Genomic DNA, 24,935 nt, shown 5'->3' with positions numbered 1-24,935 from the left:
TTATACATATATTTTGTGTTTAACAATCTTTCTATAACTTATTATCACAATCTGTTTATTTCCCTATACAAATCATGTGAACACTTTCCCATACAAACTATTCAGCAATATGCTATCACGAACAAAAAAATAAATAACTAATTTCTTGGATATATCATTCCATCACACGCAAGTGGACCCTCAATGTCCCCTATGATTCGAGATATTCTAACTTCTAAACCTCTTTGGACTTCCCGGAAAAGGGTTCGAAGGCAATCAGCAAATTTCTTCATGTCAAAACTGGCTGCAAATTCATCATCTTGAACACCAACAAAACCAGAAGCAATCTTGGACTGTATCTCCATCAATTTCTGCCCTGTTGCAACTATGTACCTCTGCAACTGGAACGTTTCTTCAAGAAAGTGCTCCAGTTTCTTAGTTTCTTCCTTCGATTTTGCAGCTCCACTGCTTGCATCCTGATCAATCTCATGCTGTACAAAGTAACCAACAAGATATAAGTACAAAGATTTTTCAATCACTCAAGTTAATGAATCTGACATCGTACCATTCGTTTGCAGATATCATTAGCCTTGTCTTGGAGAGACTGATATCTGTTAACTTGTTTATTGACTAAAGTCATGAGGCCATAAAACTGCCTTGTATCTTCACATTTGCTATTTTCACAACTTTCTTGCTTTCCGGTCAGCCTCTCGAACATGAGAAGTTGCTGATTAAGCCGCTTGATCTTGTAGAACACTCCGAGAGCATGAAGATCCATCTTCCATGTTGTTAACGATATGTATTCGCCACTTGGAACATCTTTTTTCATCTCACATCCTTCACTAATTGAAATTACATCCAAAGATGTATTTTTGTTATCTTCAAATTCCTTGTCAGGAGATTGCACTGTCAACACTGTAGCTTTATCTGAGTTTTTCTCTGGTATATCTTCTAAACAAACTTCTTGATCATGACTTATAGATCGGGTTTTGAGACGTGATTCTGATTTCATTTGCTCTTTCAAGGCATGCAGTTCTGATTCGCGGTCCAATAATAAAGCTTCAACCTTAAGGTTTTGTTCTTTGAGGTTTGATAGATCACGGGTAAGTCCTTCAATTTGAGATTGAAGTCGTTTCAATTCGATATCCATATTCATTGCATTCCGACGAGATGCTTCTAGTTTCTCATCTTTCAGTCTCAGTTGTTCTGCAAAAGCATTCACCTCAAGCTGATGCCTTTCCTCCATAACACTTACATATTTCTCAGCTTCAAATTGAACCCATCCTTCCAATTGGCTAATATCTGCTGCAAGAACTTCCACCAATATTTAATCAAGACGTTTAAATATTTGATGCAGAATCATAAATTAAAAAATGTTTTGACCCCAAAATAAAATTGTTTGACGTTCTGGTGCACAATGTTCAAGAATCCTTACCCAATTCTTCGCTTTCTTCAGTTATGTATTGTTGAGAAAAGGCAGAAGCATTGTCTTGCTCTTCCTCTAATTCTGATTGCTGAAACTCATGCAATTTGGTTGGTCGTGATCCTGTTTGTGATGAGACTGCAGTGGCCTCGGGTTTGGATTTGTGATGTCTAGATAGCATACTCCTCAGCGAGTATTTCTCATATCGGGACTCAGCTACTGTCTTTGACTTTTCTGTTTGCATAGCAGCTTGCTGTCTTTTACTCTTTGACACTTTGACTTCTTTCAATAACATTTGTTTCTCAGCCAAATCCATTTTAGATTTCCTGAGCATGGCTGACAAGATCTTGTCTTTTTGCTCCAAATCCTTGCGGGTTTTGATAAGTTCCATTGACAACTTTTGTGTCATCAACACATACTCCTCTTTTTGCTCTAAAACCGCATCAAGCTCTTGTTTTTCTGCTTCAATTTGTCGAACAGCTCTACCCATCTCTGCTTCAAACTGCCTTTGGGTTGATACAAGCTCAATAAATGCACTTTTATGCTTCCAGATCTCTTTCGCATGCTCTTGAGCTTCACGCTTCAATGTTTCTCTCAACACTTCATTCATTTTCTCAACCTTTTTTACGGTTTCCTCATGCTCTATCCTCTTACCCTTTTCTTCCTCCAACAACTTATCTTTCTCTCGTAGCTGAGTATGCAAGTCGGATACGCTTTCTTCTCCTTTTGTATTGATAAGTTGTAATTCTTTGAAAAGAACACGAATTTGTTGTGTAAGTTTCTTCCTTTCCATTATCCATCTCTGTTCGTGTGATGCAAAGATGCCAACAACTTTCTCATTGGCTTTTGCATCTTCAACTCGCCTTGTTTTTAACTCCTTGATCTCCGTGTCTGCATTCCTGAGCTTATTTAGAAGCTCACACTTCTCGGTTTTGACTTGTTCTTCTCTCTGAACCCTCCAGAGAAGTAAGCCCATGAGGCTGACCATTTCATCTGTAATTTCAGTCTGATTCAACAAGCGTTTGAAGGAAAGGAGTGCACATGAGACCCCAACAAGCATAGGATACAAGCTGCTTGCTTTTTCTTCGGAAATTACCATACATGATCCTGTGATCCCTTTCTCGTTCATATTAAGAATCGGCATTCCTGTTCAAAGTAAAAAAAAAATGTTTTAAGTCTCTTATTATAGATTGCCTACATGAAAGTAACGGTATGCATGCATTTACCCTAAACAAACAAAAATTGTTATGGTAAAAAATCATGGATATGATAATATAAAGCAAAACGTGGGTAGCAAACGCAACTCGGAATAATCTAATGCCCAAATATGATATGAAACAGTAGCAAAAACTTACAAGAATCAAAGATAAGTTTGTGTTGTTGAAGTGGAACATGAACAGGGAAATGTGGTTAAGAAGTGTGATATATAAATCAGCAAAAACAGATGCAATAGAAAGAAGGTAGTTAAACATGTGGATGGCTTAAGTTGAGTTAAAAAAGATGATGATGACAATAATAATAATGCAAGTGATGAGTATGGGAAAGAAACAATTGAGATATAATTTGTTCCATTGGTTTGAGTAAAGGCAGACCCCAGTACCCCACCTTTTTGCTCTTATGAAGTGGGAGTTAAGGTCCTTGCAGGAGACAAAAGCTTAAAATCCTAGTTGTTATTTGTCCCTATTATTATTATACAGAAAGAAAAGGCAGTTATATAAAAAAATGGATATCACTTAAACTAAGTTTGGGTTGTTGAATAAATCACTACCAAGTCACTTGTTTAACCAACCCAACCCAACCCAACCCCATAAATTACTGGGATTGATATATGTAAAGTTATTTTCACGAGATATGTAAAATGACGTCAAAATTAGTGCAATTTCACTTCTGCCCACCCGAGGGTTCACACGTATATACATTATCCAGCAAGCAACAATAATAAATGAATAAAAATGTGAGCTTTACAGATGAGTGGGATTTATCCAACTCCTGAAGAAGCAAATTTGGGTATGATTAAAGTGGAGATGATTTATTAATTTAGAATCATGTGAAGCTATAATTAAAGACAGTAATATATATATATATATATATATCCATCCTAAATTGGCCAGTTCATCTGTTAAAAAAAAGGAAAGCATGACACCCAAGAAAGAAAATATTATTATTATTATTATTATTAATATGAATGTTTAAGTTGCAACTCCAAAAAACAAGATTAGGGTTGTCGGAGACCTGTAAAGGCGGATGCTTGTTGACAAAAAGCTAAACAATTCATTGGAAAATGGTTATCAAGATCGGTTCTTGGTATCTTGATTGTTTAGAAAGCAAACAACACTTGATTAACACTATTGTCTTCCCCCATAGAACAATGAATGGATGTCTTTACTTTATTCCTAGCTTGCTGCTTCTCACTCCACTCCTTATACAACCACCCTGAAACTGTAGTATTAGATTTCATTTGGTCATATGGATTGTGCTAAAACCATTATGTAAAAAACTCGAAACATGACAGTATGACACAAATAAAGCTCGTTTAATTATTGAGATGTGTGGGAAGCTCGTTTAGGCTTTCGGGCCTTGTATATTTTTAAGTTTATATGTAAGGCCCCGAACCCGGTAACCCTACTTTAGCGTCGGATTTACTCATAAACACAGTTCTTCAAATCAGAGTTTATTAAAACTTTTCGCGGAATATAAAACATCAATCATTTGTTACAAAACGTTAAACCTTTTCTTTGATACCATAACACAAAACTTTATATTTAAAACATCTTTACTTCTTTCTTCAGATGCCAGCCGTTCAATCCATGCCGTGTGTCATCCTCATGCTAACTCTGTAATCAGCTCACCTGCGTGCATACTAAAAGTCAGCTACGCTGAGTGAGTTCTAGTTAATCGAACGCCATACAATACATACACATACATACATATCCGTAGATCCATATCCATACTTCACTAGTTACCCTTCTGTTCTACTTACATACTTGCTACCATACATACATACATATCTACAATCACTAACCTCAGTCTACCGAGAGTACGTTCATAGTTCACCGTCTATACCTGTACTCAAGGTCGTGAACACGTACAAAGGTCCGCAGTCCTTACCTATGTTCACCCTTTATGGTACGTGCAAGGTCCGCAGTCCTTCCCTATACCATCCTACATCCACAACACGTACAAGGTCCACAGTCCTCCCCTATGTTGCAACCTAAACCATAGCACGTACGAGGTCCGCAGTCCTCCCCTATGCTACCACAATACAACTACAGCACGTATAAGGTCCACAGTCCTTTCCTATGCTGATGCCTATCTATAATACGTATAAGGTCCGCAGTCCTTAACTACGTTGTCGTCTATTATCTGTAACACGTATAAGGCCCACCGTCCCTATCTACGTTTACATCTATCATCTACTTTACGTATAAGGCCCGCAGTCCCTAACTACGTCTACATCTATCATCTACTTTACGTATAAGGCCCGCAGTCCTTAACTACGCCATCTCCAGCCGAGTCTATGTCCGACAAAAGCTAGAGGGATTTGCCATCCTAACTTACTATGTCGAACGTAGAACTCACATACCATTCGTGTACCTGTATACACCTACTTCACATATACAATAATTACATCATAGCATAAGAACACCCTAGGCGTTCTTTACATCATTCATTTAACAACCATACCTCTTGTCGATACGTGCAATATCCGAAGATCGTTCACGCCCCGACAAGTATTCATTTGTAATGTTCATACATCTTCGATGTATAATATTTGTACCTTTATTTTTGACCTGACAGTACGCGCAATATCCGAAGATCGTTCGCGTACCGACAAGCAACCATTCATATCCATCACATATATCACATATGGCATACACTTATCACTTAGGATAAATGTATTAACAACACATCGAGTATGCACACAGCCCCGAAAACATAACACATAAATGGGGCTAGAAACTCACCTGGATCCTGTTACGCTCGCCGTTGATCGTAATTCCTTTCTTTAACTGGGCTCGGCTAACTGTATAATATTTACACATATCAATTAACTACTACTACTTGCTTTGTATTTCTATCTATAAATGACCCACAACGAACGGGGGTCCGGGGGCAGCGCCCCTGGCAGCGGGGTTCTAGGGGCGGCAGCCCCTAGCGGGGTCCAAGGGGCAGAGCCCCTGGCTGGGGTTAAGCTGCCAGGTCAGCTTGGAAAAATTTTATTTTCGATAACTGCCTTAACACATTTTCCATTAGGTTTTTACTTTATTTTATAAACGAACTTCACTTCAGGCGAAGTTAAACCTTAGGCGAACTTGGCTTCAGGCGAAGTTAAACCTTAGGCGAACTTGGCTTCAGGCGAAGTTAAACCTTAGGCGAACTTGGCTTCAGGCGAAGTTATCCTTAGGCGAACTTGGCTTCAGGCGAAGTTAAACCTTAGGCGAACTTGGCTTCAGGCGAAGTTAAACCTTAGGCGAACTTGGCTTCAGGCGAAGTTAAACCTTACGCGAACTTGGCTTCAGGCGAAGTTAAACCTTAGGCGAAGTTACGCTTGAAGGCGAAGTTACGCTTGAAGGCGAAGTTCATCAGGCGAACTTATTCTTGCAGGCGAAGTTATCGCGCTGCAGATCTGTTTTGCCCATAAATCCTTCGTTTCTTAGCCAAATAACTCGATTTTGGTACCCACGGAATCGTATGATCGGCGCCTACAAATCCCAACCATCAAATCGGCCTAAAATCGACGTTTTAGGGGTCCGATTTGGGCAGTTGGGTTTCGGGTCCGGTTAACCCATCCAATCCTAACCATTTTCAGTAATAATAGCTTTGTTAGATTAGTTCTTACCTTACCAACTCAGATCTATCAACAAATCTCGGGTCTCGGCTTCGAATCTAGATCGGTTAGAATGTGTGTGTTTTGAGGGTGTAAGGAGTGTGTGTTAGGGAGTTTGGTGAGAAATGAGATATTTTGGGATTTTGGGGGTATTTATATCCCTGAAATCCCATTCTCATTTAACCTATCTCAATTAACCCAAGTCCATAACCCACTTCCATTACCCGACACTAGCCCGACCCATACCAACTCCTATTCTTTTATTTATTTCCTGATAACCCGAGAAAACTTTCTCTCTATTATTAAGTAATATAATTAATATTATCTTAAAATTTTGGGATGTTACATTATATATTTTGGACTTCTATGTAATGATTTCATACAACACAGTCGAGTTTTGGATTATTTAAGGTACTACAAAGCTCGAGCCGAGCTTAGGTCCATTTAAGGTTTTCTCAAAATATGTTAAAATAATTTTAAATGTACATAAATTAATTAATTAATTAATAACAACCCTAAGTTTGAAAAATAAAAAACTCACGAGCTTGTGTAAGGGCTGTTTATTTTCAGAATGAATCAACTGGATCACTACTATAACACGTTTCTTTTAGTACTAAGCTTTAAGCTTGTTGATTTCATTTTTGTGACTATTGCTCTTTGTGTTTTTTTTATCAAAAGTGTCATCTATCTTCTACGTAAGAATGACTAGATGAATAAATGTTATCATAAAGTTATTTTTGTATTGTGATTGTGTATAGGAAGGAAATAGTGAAATTTCAGAGGCCGTTCTTGAAGGGCGTGCCAAGACCGTAGAGGAGTGGCACGCGATGTTGCTGCTATAGCTCGATACACAAAACCGGTAACAATCATTATGTGTGCTACTTTTGCTCAATGTTTTAGAGGGTTGGGCTAAGATTTCACAAGGCCATGATAACGTACATCAATATGTCATGTTTGGACCAACTAGTCTTGTGGATGGAACCATATCAAGTGAAAGAGAGAGGGTTGTTGCATAGGTGTTTCAACCTGGTCATAGGTATCGTATTTGATTTCAGTAGTAATTTTTTTAAGGTAGTATTGTTGTTGTTGTGAGAATATATAATTGATGCTTGGTATCTTTTGGAAATATGAGATTGCCAACAATGAGCATAGAAGAAGCTAGGTTGAAGGAGATGAAGATGATGAATAGATTGCATGAGATAACGGTAAAGATGATAGAAACCAATTCCTCATGGCATTATTATTATTATTATTATTTATTATTATTATTATTATTAATGTTGTAAAAGTCGTTAGGCGGACGATTAGGGAGTTGGGTGTACTCGGAAATGGTAAAAATAAAGAAAATTAACTTTTGGATTTTATATAAATGTCAAATATTTATAACAAAATAAGTGAATATAAATATAAATAAAATAAATACATTTTTAAATACTAAATTATTCTAAATTTTGCTAATCATTAGTTAAAAAAAAGTGATATTCTTTTTTTAATATTATAGACATACGAATTATGAATTATTTTTTAACTTAAAATCGGCCCAAGTTGATCAACTAGATGCGATTCTGGCTGATGTTGACCACGATTGATTGATTCTTAAAAACTTGGCGGAGTTAAGGAAATTCCCTCGGTGCCAGACTTTATAGCGAATACTCGACCTTATAAGCCTACTTTTTACAACATTGATTATTAATATAAACTAATAATAATAATAATAATAATAATAATAATGAAAATTGGATTTTAATAATCCCAACTTTACGCAGTTGGCCGATAATAATCCCAACTTTGAAAATAGCCGTCACTGGTCCCAACTTTCATGCTATTTGTTTTCATTGGACCACCGTTAAAAAAAATTTAACGACGCTAAGTTTTTTCCAAGTTTTAAATTGATGTTTTAGGGCTTTTGATCGGAATGAGAATACGAATTGATTGATATAAAACTTAACTCGAAACAACGTTTCATACAACTTGATTTTTGTTAATTAATAGTTTAAACACCGGAACTGAAGCATCCTTTAGCCGTTTGGACCACTGTTTGGAGGTAAGTTTTATATCAATCGACTCGTATACTCATTCCGATCAAAAGACCTAAAATATCATTTTAAAATTTGAAAATAACTTAACGCTGTTAAGTTTTTTTAACGGAGGTCTAATGAAAACAAATAATGTGAAAGTTGAGACTAGTGACAGCTATATTAAAAGTTGGGATTATTATCGGTCAACTACGTAAAGTTGGAATTATTAAAATCCAATTTTCCTAATAACAAAGAGCAGAGTGGCCATAGTTAAAAGTGAAAGTGAATAAAAAGAAAAAATAAATAATAAATGTATGTGAAGAAAAGAAAGGCAGTTGGTGATGGATATGTGACGTAAACGTTCAACCCTCAATTACTCAAACACAAACACACGCAGAGAAGAGAAGAGAAGAGAAGAAGAGATCGATCAAATGTTTTCACCTAACCACCAGCAGCAGCAGCAGCAGCAGGTAATGTTAATTAGCTTAGCTTAGCTAGGCTTAATTAATTCAATTTAAGTCAATTCAATTCGATTCAGTTTGTCTTCTGTATTTGCTTTCGATTGAAACTATTATTATTATTATTATTATTATTACTACTTACAATTGGGGAAAAATGACGACATCATGTATTATAGGTTGCCAAATCATATATTCATTCAATCTTGTTCAACCTATGTTTATTATTATTAATTACTTCACCTGTTTAATAATAATACGGAATACTTTTCGTTTATAAGAAGAGGAATCATTATTAAGGCCGGAGTTTCTCTAATTTTACATTTCATCTCAATTATTACTTTGATTGTTTGTTTTTACTCCAAACCATAATCACTTTCACTTTCAGATACATGCAAAGCTGTTAAATAATGTACAGCTTCCATCGTCACCAGTAGTCAACCATGTTGGAACTGCATTGTCTCAGGCACAAGCATTTGTCCATTCTTCAAAGGTTCATCTTAATTCATTCACACGCTATTTCTTTCTGCATTTTTCATTACTATATACTAATACTAATCCTGCTTCTTTGCAGAAACTTGAGGATGAACTGGCATCCTTAGGAAATATTATCAAAAAGCATGAAGAAAATATCAAACATTTGAAGGCTCGTGTTAGCACTTTAGATCACCAGATTACAGATATGCAAAGTATATATCACGTTATTCATTCATTTATTCAATCGTATCATGCTATAATAAATTATTTCTCAACATTAATTTAATGCTTTTCATGTGATTTAGTTACTCTTGGAAAGACTCATTCTGATACAAAAGATAAGGACACGCTGAGTCAGCACGCAACAGTTGACCATATAATGCAGCATCACAAATCAGCTGCTTCCATTGTATGCAAACTCAAGTATAGCGAGTCTCACGATGATCCAAATTCTTCTATTAATGATGTCCTAGGTGTCGTTGCTACTCTTGGAAAAGTCAATGATGACAACATTAACAGGTTATTTACTTTCATTAATCATCTTTAAATACAATTTCTTGTCACTGGACATTGGCGCATGCTATATTGGTGGTTCAATAAGTTGTTGCTGTCTTGAGTTTATGTGCAACTGACGTGTTATTCTTGCACATGGCTGTAAAAGTCAGCCTTTTCTAAACTATTTGCTGAAGTATATGCGAATTTTTTTGTATTACTAAGTCGGTTAAAATAACAAAGTTGGATTTATAGATGACTGGTGAGGTTTGGATTGAAATGCAAAAATAGATAACTTGCAGGGGGTGGAAGTGATTTTATTCGAAGTCGCACAGGGGGGGGGGGGGCTTTGAAAAGGTTATTTTTCATTTTGTTTCCCCTTTTCTTTTCTAATATTTCATTTAACATATAATTAATTTTTTTTAATGACTTGTATTAATACTTTTATAAAAATCTAATTACATTGTCTTGTTTATTTATCTATTTACATTTTGGCTACGTTCTAATATAATTTTTATTGTAAACCAAGTTATACTCAAATAAAGTATTTTTTATATTTACGGGACAAATATATACTTTATTTTGAATATAACTCGTTTTATAATAAAATTTTTTTATCAGAATGTAGATAAAAGTAAATTAAATAATACTGTGTATTTAGATTTAAAAGATATATATTTCAAGTTATTACAGAGAAATTAATTTTATTTTAGATGAAATATTAAAAATGAAATAAAAATAAGTTTTCGAAATCCAAACCCCTTTGTGCGTTAAATCTCTTCCACCCCCTTTGTGTTACCTAGTTTTACGTCTTAATCTAAAAATTACCTACAAATCCAACTTGTTTTTTAGCCCACGTACCAACGCAAAAAAGTTAACGTAAGCTTGTCGTTAAATTTTTTTTTTCTGTGTGAGTGTTATGTAGGCGGTTGGTTTTGCAAAGCTGGTGTTAAAAGATAACAAGATGAAAATTTGGTATAAACTGTATATACATATTTACATCTTGATCAGTGAGTTTCCTGATGGGTGTTGGAGGCTTTCTGAATATGATTATTGATATTGAGTAAATAATCAGTTATAATAAATCTGGTACAGGAGACGGTGTTAGTGTTTTTGCTGTTTGAAGTTGTTATTATGGTGCAGACTAGTGTTTTCAGTTATCAGCTTATCACACTGTTTTTTTCACCCCTGACACAAATGATCATCGGTTAATTAGATAATCACTTTGGCTTCTAAACGCTCATTAATAAAATGGTTTTATGGAAAATAGGATTCTATCAGGGTACCTTGGTCTAGAAACTATGTTAGCATTAGTTTGCACGGCATATAAGGGGGTTGAAGCTCTGGAAACTTATGACAAAGAAGGCTTTGTAAGTAAAAGCTCTGGACTTCATGGGCTTTCAGCTTCCATTGGAAAGTCCATAGACGGCCGGTTTAATGTAATCTGTCTTGAAAATTTAAGGTTTGTGTTTCCTCTCATCTTTTCACAGATAAGATCTTTCTTGATACACGTTTTCATTTAGTTGCCTTTTTCTGAGTACGGGATCAGGCCATATGTTGGTGAGTTTATGCCCGATGACCCGCAAAGGAGGCTTGCTCTTTTGAAACCAAACTTACCAAGTGGTGAAACTCCACAAGGTTATGTAGGGTTTGCTGTAAACATGATCCATCTTGATACTGCGCATTTGTCGTCTCTCACAAGTGATGGGCATGGGCTTAGAGAGACTCTTTTTTATAATCTCTTCTCGAAGCTGCAAGTTTACGACACAAGGCCCCACATGCTTCAGGCTCTCCCTTTTCTATCGCATGGAGCCATTTCACTGGATGGCGGGTTAGTTAGGAGCAACGGTGTTCTTGTTTTTGGCACTGGGTAACAATTAATTTATCAGATTTAATATATCTTTCTTTTCCAATGATATATTGGTGGTGAGGCTTCTGTTTCTGTTTCTGTTTCATTTATGTGAATTAGGGATGAGATGAAAGTTAGATTTGCGAGAAAGTTTTCCGCACCTGACAACTTGGTTGATATTGAAAAAAAATTGAAGGAGTTGAAATGGACAAAGGAAACTTCGGTGGAAGAAGTGCATAGAGAGGAAGCAATGTTAACACATTTCAAGTACACTTTTGAAGTTAAGAAGCAAGAATTTGTTAGGTTCATGGCACAAAGCTCGCCATATGTCATGCAAGTAGGTGACTAATAATATCTTTTAACAATAGATGCATGATTTGTTGGTTAATGAATTTGTTGTTATGCAGTATCCGGTTCAAGCAACTCCAAGGAGATAGACAGACAGACAGACTCGTAGATGATAGCTTTTTGTAACGGGGAGGTTGCAGCGTTCAACAAGTGTTTGGTGTTTTAGATTATTGGCGTGGAAGTGGATGGATGATCTTCATGTCAATGTTTAATAACAATCTGTGGTGTATCTTGGATTCATATGATATGAAAGGATGTTTGGATGGATGTGCTTGATACCGAGACTTGAACTCGGGTTACTGGATTCAGAGTCCAATGTCCTAACCACTAGACCATGGAACCTTGCTATGATAGGTTTTAAAAGAACAATATTAAAAGTGTAATCTTTGGGTAGCTTAACGATAAAAACAGTATAATTCGTGACTTCAAAGCTAGGAATATGAGGTTAAAATACAAGCAAGATGGGAATGTGCGACCATTGACAGTGTTGATATTTGTGTGTAAACATTTTTATTAGGCGGAAGTACATGCACTTTGGTTAGAAGTTTGGTAAATGCGTGAAAATTATCGTCTTGTAATTACTTTCACTCAAATAACACACTACGTTGATGAAATGGTTTGTGACAGGTTGTAGATGAAAAGGCGAATTAAAGAAAGTGGCAATGAGCCTTTTGGCGTTCTGAAACGTCAGTGACGCATTTTGTAACATGCTCTTTTAGTCGTTTGGTCAATATTGAGGAAGCATTACAACAAAACGTCTCACAATATGAAGTTTAGCAATGCCCATGCATCCTTTTGCAACCCAAGGACCAACAAAGGGATTACTAATTCAGGCTTTTAAATAGAGGTCAATAGTTTTGATCATTGTCACAAAATTTAGATAAATTTAATTAAGAGATCCTTAGATAGCAAAACACGCGTGAGAAAAAAAAATTCAAGTGATTTCATGTTTGAATCTTTAATGAATTCATAGTACCCCATTACTAAAAGTAATGATCTCGAAAAACACAAAAAGCGAGCACCGAAAGAAAATGCCATGTATGGTGTCGGTACCTGGTATCTCTAACGAAATGCAGGATTGTTTTGTGCAATACATGATTTATGTGTAGCTATGTGTGCTTTTAAGGTTTGATATCTGGGTAACAAAATATTCTATTATTTCAATTTCAATAGTCTGTTATATATATTCTTGGTGTTGTAATCAAATGTTCTTGTTCGCTAGCTTATTCTTTCTTTTCTAAATATCTATTTGCGTGTAGGTAATAAAATATTCTCACTTAATTGAGTACAACTAAAATTATTCTTTACATATATTGTTTTCAATTAACTATATATTATATATCTTCACTTGTTTGGTACTAAAATTCTTTCTTTTCTAATAAACTAAAGCAAACTAAGTTTGATATTTATTCTTTGAATATAATGAAAACAATTTAAGATGACATGTACATGTAGACAAATTAATGTGGATCGGCAAGTGTGAAACATATTGTATACATATGAATGGTTGGTTGAAATTCAAAAACATGCATTTATTCATTAGATGCTATATATATATTCGATGGTGTCACTAGCATAGATTCTCTTCGATCTCTCACCCATCCAATACACATGTACGTATATATTCAGATAGCTAGCTAGCTAGATACTATTAATTAATAATTCATATAAGAATCAGATCCATATCTTCGTTTACTTTTTTTTCTATGATATAAAAACTAGCATATAAAATAAGATATTTAAATTGATTCATATCTTCGTTTACTTTTTTTTCTTTCCATCCGTATGGTACACAACCATACGAGTTGAGTTGCTAACACAGTGATAACAGTGAACTCGTATCTTAAGGTAAAACTCGAAATCTAACATAATTGGGACGGGTAATATTCAACCCATAAGAGTTTATCACCGGTTTAGGATTAGTTTTTAAAATTTTCATGGGTTTGAGATCTGTAATATACCCGATAACATTGACATATATACCCGACTATCTACCTGATGTACCAGACAAAACTTTTTCTATATTTGTTGAAACTTGTTTATGACAATTATTGAGGCATTTTATTTTTATCGTAATCATTATTTGCAATAAATAGTTGGGTTAGGCTAAACGTACTATAAGAATTTTATTGTCATTCCCTCTCTCCTGAACTTTCATTTCCTTTAAGAATTTTATTTGACATATTACTCTACTATAACATTTTATTGCATTTTATAGTATTCATTGAAAATATTAAATTAAAAACTAGACAGAATTACAAATTTTGTCCTTTAAAATAAGACGAATTACGGTTCGTGTCCTTTTCTAAGTTTCCTTGCAGGCGGTGTACTTTAAACTTTTTTTTCCTACAAGTTATGTCCTTTACGCTAACTGGGTTAGAAAAACTCTGTTAAATCCCATCACGTGAGAAGCATGTGAGGGCATTTTTGTCTTTTCACCTGTACCTGCAACTTCTTCTTCTTCTTCTTCAAAATAGAAAAATACCAAAACACTCGCTGGCCGGACTCGAACCCGCGACCTCAGGCCGGACCAGAGTGTAACACACACACACCAGCCAACTGCGCTGGTGTGTCAGTTGGTTTAACATCGTAAACGTTTTAATATATACATAAACATATCAAAACCCAATTTGATTATAAACCCTAACCATGCAATTGATTAATTCGTTCTATGTTCGTTTAATTAATGTTAGGGCTTTTGTAAAGCTCACTGTGACGAATTCAAACATACAATTCATCACCTCAATCGTCGATGAAACATGGGTTAAATTGATCTCGTCAATTCATCACCTCAACGGCTACTGCATTTGGCTCGATTATATATTCCAGCCGTCGATGAAACATACAATTTTGTCTCCGGCATGTTCTTGATCAGAATACATATTCCGGCGGTGATTCCGAGTCTTGTTTGAAGATCAGCACTGTAGACCTGTACCGGAATCAGTAAATATTTCAGATCTGTTACTATAATATAGTATTAAATAAGTTATAAAAAAACTTACTTTATTAGTAAACGGAACAAGATCACCGAGTGAATTGACTGGTTTTTGACCTAGCCGGAGATATGCAGGGCTTCCACGGTCTCGTTCGTTGATCTCGTACACACATAGTTCATATTAAAACGTTTACGATGTTAAACCAACTGACACACCAGCGCAGTTGGCTGGTGTGTGTGTGTTACACTCTGGTCCGGCCTGAGGTCGCGGGTTCGAGTCCGGCCAGCGAGTTTTTTGGTATTTTTCTATTTTGAAGAAGAAGAAGAAGTTGCAGGTACAGGTGAAAAGACAAAAATGCCCTCACATGCTTCTCACGTGATGGGATTTAACAGAGTTTTTCTAACCCAGTTAGCGTAAAGGACATAACTTGTAGGAAAAAAAAGTTTAAAGTACACCGCCTGCAAGGAAACTTAGAAAAGGACACGAACCGTAATTCGTCTTATTTTAAAGGACAAAATTTGTAATTCTGTCTAAAAACTATAAAGTTATTTTATTTTATTTTCTTATCTCCTCTTAACTTTTATTTCTTTTTAGAAATTTATTTTATATATTACTTTCATTACCATTTTTTTTTGTTTTATGATGTCTCTTTAAATATTAAAGTAAAATATGTAAAGTTTTTTTACCCTCACTTTCTTGTATCTATTGTCCTTGATCATAATACTAATATTTATTAAAATCATTATCGATGCATTAATATATTTATAAAATAATATATATATATATATATATATATATATATAGGGGAGGTTAGAATAAAAAGTGTGAGAAGTAATATCGGGCGTTGGATTTGATCATCTGATAGTGGATATTGTTAGTGTGTTTCTTGTTCGGTGTATATTGATATCATTTAAATTTTATAAAAAAGATATTATAAATTTTTTACAACATTAATACTAAAAATAAATAAATTAACAATAGCTAAACAGTTTTTTTAAATTGATATATGTAGTTGACATTATTAAATAAAAAAAATATTGTATAGACTAATATGTACATAAATAATGTTAAGAACTAATAATAAATGATCTAATAAGTTCAGAGGGGTGTACATTCAGTAAAAAAATTGTATAAATGGGGTATGTTTAGCAGCACCTCATATTTTGTCAAAACCCAATAAAATCCTACGGGTTTTGGCGGGATATATCTAACGAATATCTTGACAAAACCCGATTAAATCAAATGAATAATTACCCAGTTAAAACCTGACGTTTTGAAAACGGGCTTTCATAATCATATATGGATTTAAAAATACATAAACCCGACCCAAACCCAAACCCCATCCCAATATTAACCTAGTGAAATATATATAATTGTGTAAATTGGGGACAGATGTGTGACTTTCAAGTCGTAGTTGTGTTGGTGTTGGTGTTGGTGTTGGTGTTGGTGTTAAGCTATTTCAACTTTTATGGTGCGACTCTAAATCTTGTGTCACCGTCCGTCGATGTCTCGGCCGATCATAAAGCCTTCATCTTTATAAAGGTTCTTGCTTTACTTGCATACCATCTCATTGATTACAGTTTCAGGGTTTTCAATTCAATTCGATTCCATTAACATATCTATCTAGGGCAAACAAACTCACTATATTCACTCCAATTGCAGGCCCATGTTATTTATCTCAATGCTGTCCTAAACACACCAATTGTGATGCAATCTGCTGAAAACAATAACAACAACAACAAGAAGCTTAAATACTCCAATTGCAATATGTCTCCACCAGATAATAATAATACTATTGATCCTTTTTCTATTGACCAAATAGTGCAGTACCCGTTACCCGGTTATGATGCTCCTACTTCCGTTAATTTCAGCCCCGACGATAACCTTATATCCTACCTGTTTAGTCCCGATCAAACGCTCAACCGGAAAGTCTTCGTCTTTGATCTCATCACTCGTAAGCAAGACATGTTTTTTACTCCTCCTGATGGCGGCCTTGACGAGGATAATTTATCACAAGAAGAGAAGTTTAGGAGAGAAAGAGCAAGGGAACGCGGTTTGGGAGTCACACGCTACGAATGGGTCAACACAACCTCCAAAAAGAACACAATTATGGTGCCTTTGCCTGCAGGGGTTCGTGACTTCGTGTACTCGTTTGTTAGTGAATTACGTGAAAGTTTATTTATTTATTTGTCTTTGCTTTGTTTTTTGCGCAGATATATTTTATGGACCGGTCTTCGCAACCACAGCTTAAGCTTCCTGCCGATTCCTCCCCAATTGTTGATCCTCATCTGTCACCAGATGGCACTATGCTTGCTTATGTTAAAAACCATGAACTCAATGCATTAGATCTTTTGTGCAACAGGTCTAAACGATTGACGTCTGGTGCTAATGGGACTACCAAGGTTAGTTATGCACATTGCAGCATGAACACATTTAGGTTATTAGTATGCTCATTCATCTATGGTGCTTTTGATTAATGAGTATGCAGTTAGCTGTTAGTGATTGTAATGTCTGATAACGTGGCACGAGATGTTTTAGAGGGTGTCTAGATGTGTCAGTTGATTAGGAATATCCAGAATACGTGTTGTTTGAAGTTGTTATAACTGCATTTGATGATGTTGGGTGTGTTTGTTAGATTTTTCTAAATGAATAAAATAATCGTATTTTAGCAACGACTCTGCCCTTTGATAATCACTTTTTTTGCAGCTAGTACAAAACTAATACTCAAATTTTAATTATTTGACCCTACTGGCTGGAATTATCAGATTCCTTCAGTAGTTCAGTGTATTCATTTTATATGGTGAACTCAAATATAATAGGGTCAAAAGCAGTAAGCACTAAGATGTAGGATCGAAGAAAAGCGTTTTATGTCAACAAATGCACAAACTTGTGTGTAACCCCTTGGTAAGAATAATGACATTGGATAAAATCTGTGTCCACATAAGCATATATAATGAAGGAGATATATAATTTATAGTCAATTTTGATTGGGTAACAAGGATTCTTAAATTTTTTTATTGCGCATTGTGAGTATTAAATGCAAAGTTTTATCCTTTTGAATAGCTTGTTCAAGATAGACATGTCATTAACTTTTTGTTATTTTTTACAGACGCATGCTGTTGCTGAGTACATAGCACAGGTGAGATATTCTTGTTCCATTCATCCACACACACAACCATTATAGTTTATTTTGGCATTTCTTGAATCATGAGATACACTGTAAAGCATTGAATATATTTATTGAAAGCAATCAGTCAAACTCCATCACAGAGTTTGTTAGTATAGTTAGAAATGATAAGTGACTCTAAATTTGCAAACTGTAGGAAGAAATGGAGCGAAAGAATGGTTACTGGTGGTCACCAGACAGTAAATACATAGCATTTACAGAGGTGGATTCATCAGAGATACCTGTTTACAGAATCATGCACCAGGGTAAAAGTAGTGTTGGTTCAGAGGCTCAGGAGGAGCATGCTTACCCTTTTGCAGGGGCCACAAATGTCAAGGTTCTTCTAGGGGTCGTTCCCATTATTGGGGGACCCGTGACCTGGATGGATCTTCGCTGCGGGTCGAACTTCGATGACGAATATTTGGCCAGAGTCAACTGGATTAATGGAAATACTCTCGTTGCACAGGTATTAAACAGGTCTCATACCAAACTAAAGGTCATTGGATTCGATATTAAAACGGGACAGGGAAAATGTATCTTGGTCGAAGAACACGACACGTGGGTCAATCTACATGATTGTTTCACACCTTTGGATAAAGGAAACAGTTTTCTTTGGGCTAGTGAAAAAACAGGATTTAGACATTTATATCTGCATGATGAAGACGGGGTCTGCATGGGACCGATTACACAAGGTGATTGGATGGTAGAGCAGATTGTGGGGGTAGACGAAGCATCAAATTTTATATATTTTACCGGAACTCTAGACGGCCCACTCGAGCGTCATATGTATCGGGCAGAACTGTTCCCAGAGTATGAAGTAGCAGCACCGGTGAAGTTAACCCATGGTAAAGGAAAACACTCTGTTGTGCTCGATCATCAAATGCAGAAATTTGTAGATGTTCATGAATCTCTGGATTCACCTCCAACAGTATCACTTTGCTCCTTGCATGATGGAAGCCTGATTATGCCTCTTTATGAGCAACAGGCGTCTACAATTCCGAGAGTTAAGAAGCTGCAACTTGAGCCTCCAAAGATTTTCCAAATCAAAGCAAAAGACGGTACCGCTTTATACGGGGCTTTATATAAACCCGAGGAAGAAAAGTTTGGGCCGCCTCCCTACAAAACTATGATTTCTGTGTATGGTGGTCCCGGTGCACAGCTTGTCAGTGATTCTTGGTCCAACACAGTTGATATGCGAGCTCAGTTTCTTAGAAGTAAAGGCATTCTAGTATGGAAGGTTAGCCCTCAGCATTTAAATGTAGATATATTTTTATTGTATGTATATATATCTTTTTAAGTAGAATTAGTTGAAATTAATAATATGTTGGTATTCAGATGGATAACAGGGGCAGTTCGCGAAGAGGTTTAGCATTTGAAGGTGCGTTGAAGCACAACTTTGGACGTTTTGATGCCGAGGATCAGGTTGTTGGAGCGGATTGGCTTGTGAAAGAAGGGCTGGCAAAAGCATGGGAAATTGGAATATACGGTTGGAGCTACGGTGGATACCTCTCTGCCATCTCTCTTTCAAGGTTTCCTGACGTTTTCAAGTGTGCTGTTTCTGGTGCGCCTGTGACTTCCTGGGACGGGTACGATTCGTTTTATACAGAAAAGTACATGGGCATGCCTGATGACAACAAATCGGGGTATTCATATGGGTCGGTGATGAAGCATGTGGACGGGCTGAAGGGGAAGTTGCTGCTGGTTCATGGGTTGATTGATGAGAATGTGCATTTTAGGCATACTGCTAGGCTTCTTAACGCATTGGTGGGAGCTCGGAAGGCTTACGAGTTGTTGATATTCCCTGATGCACGGCATATGCCTCGCCCTTTTAAGGATCGGCTATACATGGAAGAAAGGATTTGGGACTTCATTCAGAGGAGTTTATAATGGAATGGTACTAGCCGTGCCTTCCCTTTTTTTTTTTTTTTTTTAATTTATGTATATCTTTTTTTTTTCTCTTGTTATCTGCATCCTACACAATAAAATAAAATAAAATGATTGCTAAAAATCACTGGACTTAGTTTGAAAGGTTTTAGCAAAATAAATGATGTATGAATGAATCTTAAAGATGTGATAGTATGCTGATGGTGTTGTGATGTGTAAGGCAACTTGCCAAGTGTAGTGGTGGGTCTGTCCTTCAACTACACTTGTCCATTTAATGTCAACCACTCTTATCGTTATTCAAATATTTTATTTATTTATTTATTTTTCAAAAATTATACTAGAGGACTAGAGAATGTGTGGAGGTTGTAAACATTTAAAATGGACTTTGTTTATCTTAAAACTTCAACAAAGACATTTTTAAATCATTGGGTTGCTTTATATCAGTACGGGTTTATATTAATCAAAAAATATATACCCGAACAGGCGAACACGAACGCCTCTTTAATAATTCTAGAGAAGTTAACACGGAGTCGGATTTATGGACAGGTAAAATAGCAAGTACTTATAATATGTCTTCATTTCAGATTAATACTTTTGTAACTTTCAAGCAAGTTAGTATATTTAATGAAGAAGCAAGGATATAGTTATTTTGTTTAGGCTTTATATCGTGATATGTTAAGAGAAAAAAAGAAAATTCTTTTATAGTCCTCGGAACATGACTTTACTATCAACTTCTTTAATATAATATTAGTTTCAACAATTCAAAGGCCCCTCACCCCTAAATATAATCATTAACTAATATGCATTTTACTGTCTCCTGAATTCCTTTACATTCACTATAAATTTGTTAAAAAAGGATCTGATTACAATTAAAAAGTCAGATATAGTTAGCACCTTTGAAAGTAAATACCGTTACTAAAACACACACCATGTTAGATTTAAAGATTTAAATCCGATGGATATTCAAAATTTCAATCAAAGCACAAGGCCACAACCAATTTAACGTTGCATTTAAATTATTGATCACATTATAAATACTGGACAAAAAAATATGGGGACCATAAGAACATGATCTTTGACAAATCTACCTACTGTTTATTAGAATCTTGACTCGATCAAAATATTAATTGAATCGACGTAAGTACGCATGAATAGTTATAGTTGTTATAATACAAGTAAGTAATTCATACTGTGGTACGATGTTTAATTTGCTTGCAACTAACATGGGACGTTTTACATGCATGTTTTTTGTTTATTTTTACCACCTATAAATATAAATCCACAAATATTAAATTTTCAATGTCAATTACTAAAAATAAACTATTATTCAGATAGACCAGCTAAAAATGCAACTCCAGTCGAAGGTAACCATGACGATCCGTATATAAACTGAGCCACGGTGAACCGGCTCGCCTCTACTGTCGTGGTAATGACCCAGTAACCAGGCCAGTTGACCCGCTGACCGATGGCCCCACCCGGCCCATAGTTCATATACTCACCATAGTACAATGTGTCTAGTGCAAATTCCACTCTAGCCAACCCCTCGGGTCGGGTGGATGTGGTCACCCATGTAAGTTTGCAAGTACACGGTCCGTGAGTAAAGCTTCCACGGCCGCCCAAGATACGTCGAAAAGCTACCTTTGGCCGCCTCCATATCCGGCTGGGCCAGGAGCCGACACGCGTGGATCGAGATTCCAGTGTTTTGATTCGGGTCTTTCCGGTTTTGAGCGGTAATAGTGACTTTTTGGAGAGGCATTGGTTTTCTTGCATACATGCTGCAGTTTTGAAACACGACGGCCGCATTGCCAAAGATAAAATCGACCGTGCCATAAATATCACATTCACGGAAAAACTGGCGTTGCGAGTGGACGTATAGCGTGTCTTGATACCCGATGATGTTGCAACGGTACACAACCGATCGGTCGGCACCAACACGCAGAGCCACGGCTTGGTGTTTGGAAGGGCCGGCATAGTTTTCGAAGGTCATATCTCTTGCAATGAAACCAGTACCGGTGGCAGCTGTTTTCGGAAATTTAGAAAACAAGACAATATTAAGATTATTAATTAAAGATGTAGAAGAATCTGATAACATTGAATAATGTATAGAGCAATGAATAAAGTAGTAATATCAATCTATCGCTATTAGAAAAAGGCTTTTTGTTTCCAATCAATATATATGTGCTCGTTTCAATAGAAAAACATTTATTAGTTTTTAATCCAACATGTGGTATCAATTTTATTTTGAGTTAGAGTTGAATGTCCATTGATTGATTAGCAATAAAAAGGTTAAAAAGAAATGATAACACCGTACCAACATTAACTTACACGGGTTTAATAGACAAGAATGGAATGGGTGGATGTTGATAATTATGAAAGATTTAAAAATTTTGACCATCCTTGCATTGGATACCCCCACAAAAATAATGTGACTGACTTCCTTATATTAATGTTCTATATCCTTTTATTTCTTCATTTTTTTTCTTTTTTCAAGATATTATGTTATATCATGTGGTTGTTATAAAAATAAACTTTAGAAAAATGAAAATATTTATATATAAATAAGAGTTATACAGCTTTTATTATTTAATGATATAGATTAATTTATATATATATATATATATCTATTATAATTAAATGCTGTTTATTTTATAATAATTACATTAATACTGTTTATTCTATAATAACTCCAATGTAAAATGGGCCCCTAGTTGGATATAAAGTAGTCTAGCCTGCTACTTTTTACTTTTTGATCCAAAATGACAAAAAGAGAAATAGGGTAAAAAAAATGAAAGAAAAGAAAGGAATAATTACCGAAAGAGGCTGTGTGGAAAGCAGTGACATAATTAACCACTACATTTACTCCTCCAGTAATCACTGTTTTACCCTTTCCATCTCCTATGAACATCAAGTTCGTCTTCTTCCTTCCCACTTTTAGATTATCTTCTTGGTACCTATTGTTATTATTAATTCAAACAGTTACAATCCAATTCCATCCATCATATACTAGTGTTTACGTCCACCTCCAAACTCACTTTAATTCGTTATAAAAGAATTTCGTGATATGTCACACCCACCTTATAATTAAATATAATAAGTTTTGCTTAAAACAAAAATTAGGTAGCATTTGTTAGTTAAAACACTTATTGCATAATTATTACTTCCAACTTAACCAAATCTTCTATCTACATAATAAGGCTGAGGGGTGTGGAGCGCGAGAAAGGGCGCGTGAGCCCAACCGCTCGCGCCCCGGGGCGCGAGCACCACACCACCGAGGCGCGAGAGGGGCACGAGCACGAAAAACAAAGCAGGCGCAAGGGGGGTCGCGGGACCTGTGGGGCGTAAATGGGCTTGGGAATGGTGAAAAGAGCCGTTGGAGTCTTAAAAATGAGCCGTTGGCTCTTTATTTAATAAAAAAAAAAAAAATTTACTCCTATAAATTACCCATTTTATACAACACTTAACACAACTTCAAAAAAAAACCAAACTTACCTATTTCTTTATACAACACTTCCTATATATTACCCATTTCTTTCAAACTTTTTTAAAAAAACCTTTACAAAATCCTATATAATACCCCTAAATCAACCCATTTTTACCATATCAAACACAACTTCAATCTCCAAACTCATATATAATATCCCAAACTCCTATATAATACCCAAAAAAAATCCAAAAACAACCCAATTTTTTTTTTAAAAATAATGTCGTCGTACTCGTCTGATTCCGACTCATCCGAAGAGGATGATTTGCTTCTTCATGTAGGGGGAGTTTTGACCGCAACCGTGGTCAATCTCTTGCAAAATCAAGCCCATCAACCCCGACTCCCGAGGGTTAGAGCACCACCTCGTGATCGTGATCGTTCGGGTGCTAACGATACTTTGATGAGGCATTATTTTAGCCCTCAACCGGTATACGCGGAGTCGGATTTTCGAACTCGTTTTCGAATGAGCAGGCAATTGTTCACGCGTATAGCGAGTGATTTAGAGGCACGGTATCCCTTTTTTCAACAAAGGGAGGATGCTAGGGGTCTTCCCGGTTTTACCCCTCTTCAAAAATGCACGGCTGCTATCCGTCAATTAGCGTACGGCATCTCGTCGGACGCTTTGGATGAGTATTTACAGATGTCGAAAAGGGTTGCACGTGAATCCCTTCATTTTTTCTGCCAAGGTAAAAAACATTAATTTTACTTTTTATTAAATATTTATTACATTTTGTAATATATATTGTACGTAGGAGTCATATCGACTTACGCTCGGAGATATCTGCGTAAACCTACAACGTATGACATCCAACGCATATATGAGGTGCACGCAGAAAAACATGGTTTTCCTGGGATGCTAGGTAGCATCGATTGTACGCATGTTGGATGGGCTATGTGTCCAACGGCCTGGCGAGGTCAGTTCCACCGTGGTGATCATGAAGGGCCGACCCTCATACTTGAGGCGGCGGTTTCACAGGATCTTTGGTTTTGGCATGCTTTTTTTGGTGTTGCTGGGTCAAATAACGACCTTAATGTTATCGATCAGTCACATTTGATCAACGACCTTATCGACGGGGTTGAACCACCTCAATCTTTTCTTGCAAATGAAGAACTCTTCAAGTACGGGTACTATCTGGTCGATGGTATTTACAACGAATGGGCTGTGTTAGTTCAAGCTTTTACAGATCCAGTCGCCGACAAACGGAAGTATTTTACGAAGAAGCAAGAGTCTGCTAGAAAAGATATTGAAAGAGCTTTTGGAGCTATAAAAAAACAATATTATGTTCTGGCGAACCCGATACGTTATTGGACTCGGGAGAGGATAATGGACGTCGTCTACACGTGTCTTATCCTACACAACATGACGTTAGAAGACGAGGGCAAAGCTATATGCCAAAACTACCAAGGTGACATTCCGCCACAACCGTCCACAATCAGTGATCAACAAAAACTTCATAACATAGCAAATATCAAGAGCCGTGAGATACACGGGGATCTTCGACATGAGTTGGTTGAACATTTGTGGGCGAGGCGACCAGATGATCTTGTATTAGATTAGTTTTATTATTAAATATTATTGTTTGTTTAATTTTTAGT

General features: G+C 36.1%; 4 protein-coding genes across 5 annotated transcripts; 2 read left to right on the top strand and 2 right to left on the bottom strand.

Moving 5' to 3' along the window:
* Positions 1-56: 56 nt before the first annotated feature.
* Positions 57-3,828, bottom strand: LOC143633391 (uncharacterized). Of its 2 annotated transcripts, none has more exons than XM_077101708.1 (4): positions 3,635-3,828; positions 1,415-2,548; positions 545-1,293; positions 57-470 (listed from the first exon to the last, which is right to left on the bottom strand). In XM_077101708.1, exons 1-4 carry the CDS (start codon positions 3,675-3,677, stop codon positions 138-140), a joined length of 2,259 nt encoding a protein of 752 aa, XP_076957823.1. In that variant the 5' UTR covers positions 3,678-3,828; the 3' UTR covers positions 57-137. The 2 variants fall into 2 exon arrangements, with proteins under 2 accessions (XP_076957823.1, XP_076957824.1); XM_077101709.1 differs by lacking the exon at positions 3,635-3,828 and adding an exon at positions 2,758-3,061.
* Positions 3,829-9,079: 5,251 nt separating this feature from the next.
* On the top strand, positions 9,080-12,145 carry LOC143633363 (protein DEFECTIVE IN MERISTEM SILENCING 3-like; the record flags this gene model as incomplete). The annotated part of the gene is made up of 7 exons (XM_077101680.1): positions 9,080-9,199; positions 9,281-9,395; positions 9,489-9,702; positions 10,946-11,137; positions 11,225-11,545; positions 11,645-11,861; positions 11,932-12,145. Coding segments are annotated over 7 exons (1,209 nt in total), but the record flags the coding sequence as incomplete, so codon positions are not given.
* A 4,312-nt stretch (positions 12,146-16,457) lies between these two features.
* Positions 16,458-19,863, top strand: LOC143633390 (uncharacterized). The gene is made up of 5 exons (XM_077101706.1): positions 16,458-16,938; positions 17,022-17,210; positions 17,918-17,947; positions 18,132-19,211; positions 19,310-19,863. Exons 1-5 carry the CDS (start codon positions 16,516-16,518, stop codon positions 19,859-19,861), a joined length of 2,274 nt encoding a protein of 757 aa, XP_076957821.1. The 5' UTR covers positions 16,458-16,515; the 3' UTR covers positions 19,862-19,863.
* A 1,297-nt stretch (positions 19,864-21,160) lies between these two features.
* LOC143633375 (putative pectinesterase/pectinesterase inhibitor 61) lies at positions 21,161-22,805 on the bottom strand. Its single transcript, XM_077101692.1, is given in 4 exon segments — positions 21,161-21,384; positions 21,387-21,408; positions 21,411-21,877; positions 22,670-22,805. Coding segments are annotated over 4 exon segments (786 nt in total). The 5' UTR covers positions 22,764-22,805; the 3' UTR covers positions 21,161-21,181.
* Positions 22,806-24,935: the final 2,130 nt, after the last annotated feature.

The sequence above is a fragment of the Bidens hawaiensis genome, unplaced genomic scaffold (assembly GCF_021521415.1).
Source record: "Bidens hawaiensis isolate Kalapana, Puna unplaced genomic scaffold, B.hawaiensis_p1.1 tig00006709_1, whole genome shotgun sequence".
Lineage (NCBI taxonomy): Eukaryota > Viridiplantae > Streptophyta > Magnoliopsida > Asterales > Asteraceae > Bidens > Bidens hawaiensis.
This window is presented reverse-complemented; position numbering and strand designations above follow the sequence as displayed.

Bases quoted from the DNA above. Each gene is read 5' to 3' on its own strand.
- LOC143633391 (XM_077101708.1), bottom strand. From the start codon at position 3,677: ATGAATTGTTTAGCTTTTTGTCAACAAGCATCCGCCTTTACAG. The intron at 2,549-3,634 runs GTCTCCGACAAC...TACTTTGAACAG, and splicing joins ACAAGCATCCGCCTTTACAG to GAATGCCGATTCTTAATATG. The intron at 471-544 runs GTACGATGTCAG...TACTTTGTACAG, and splicing joins ATGATATCTGCAAACGAATG to CATGAGATTGATCAGGATGC.
- LOC143633390 (XM_077101706.1), top strand. From the start codon at position 16,516: ATGCAATCTGCTGAAAACAATAACAACAACAACAAGAAGCTTAAATAC. The intron at 17,948-18,131 runs GTGAGATATTCT...TGCAAACTGTAG, and splicing joins TTGCTGAGTACATAGCACAG to GAAGAAATGGAGCGAAAGAA. The intron at 19,212-19,309 runs GTTAGCCCTCAG...GTTGGTATTCAG, and splicing joins AAGGCATTCTAGTATGGAAG to ATGGATAACAGGGGCAGTTC.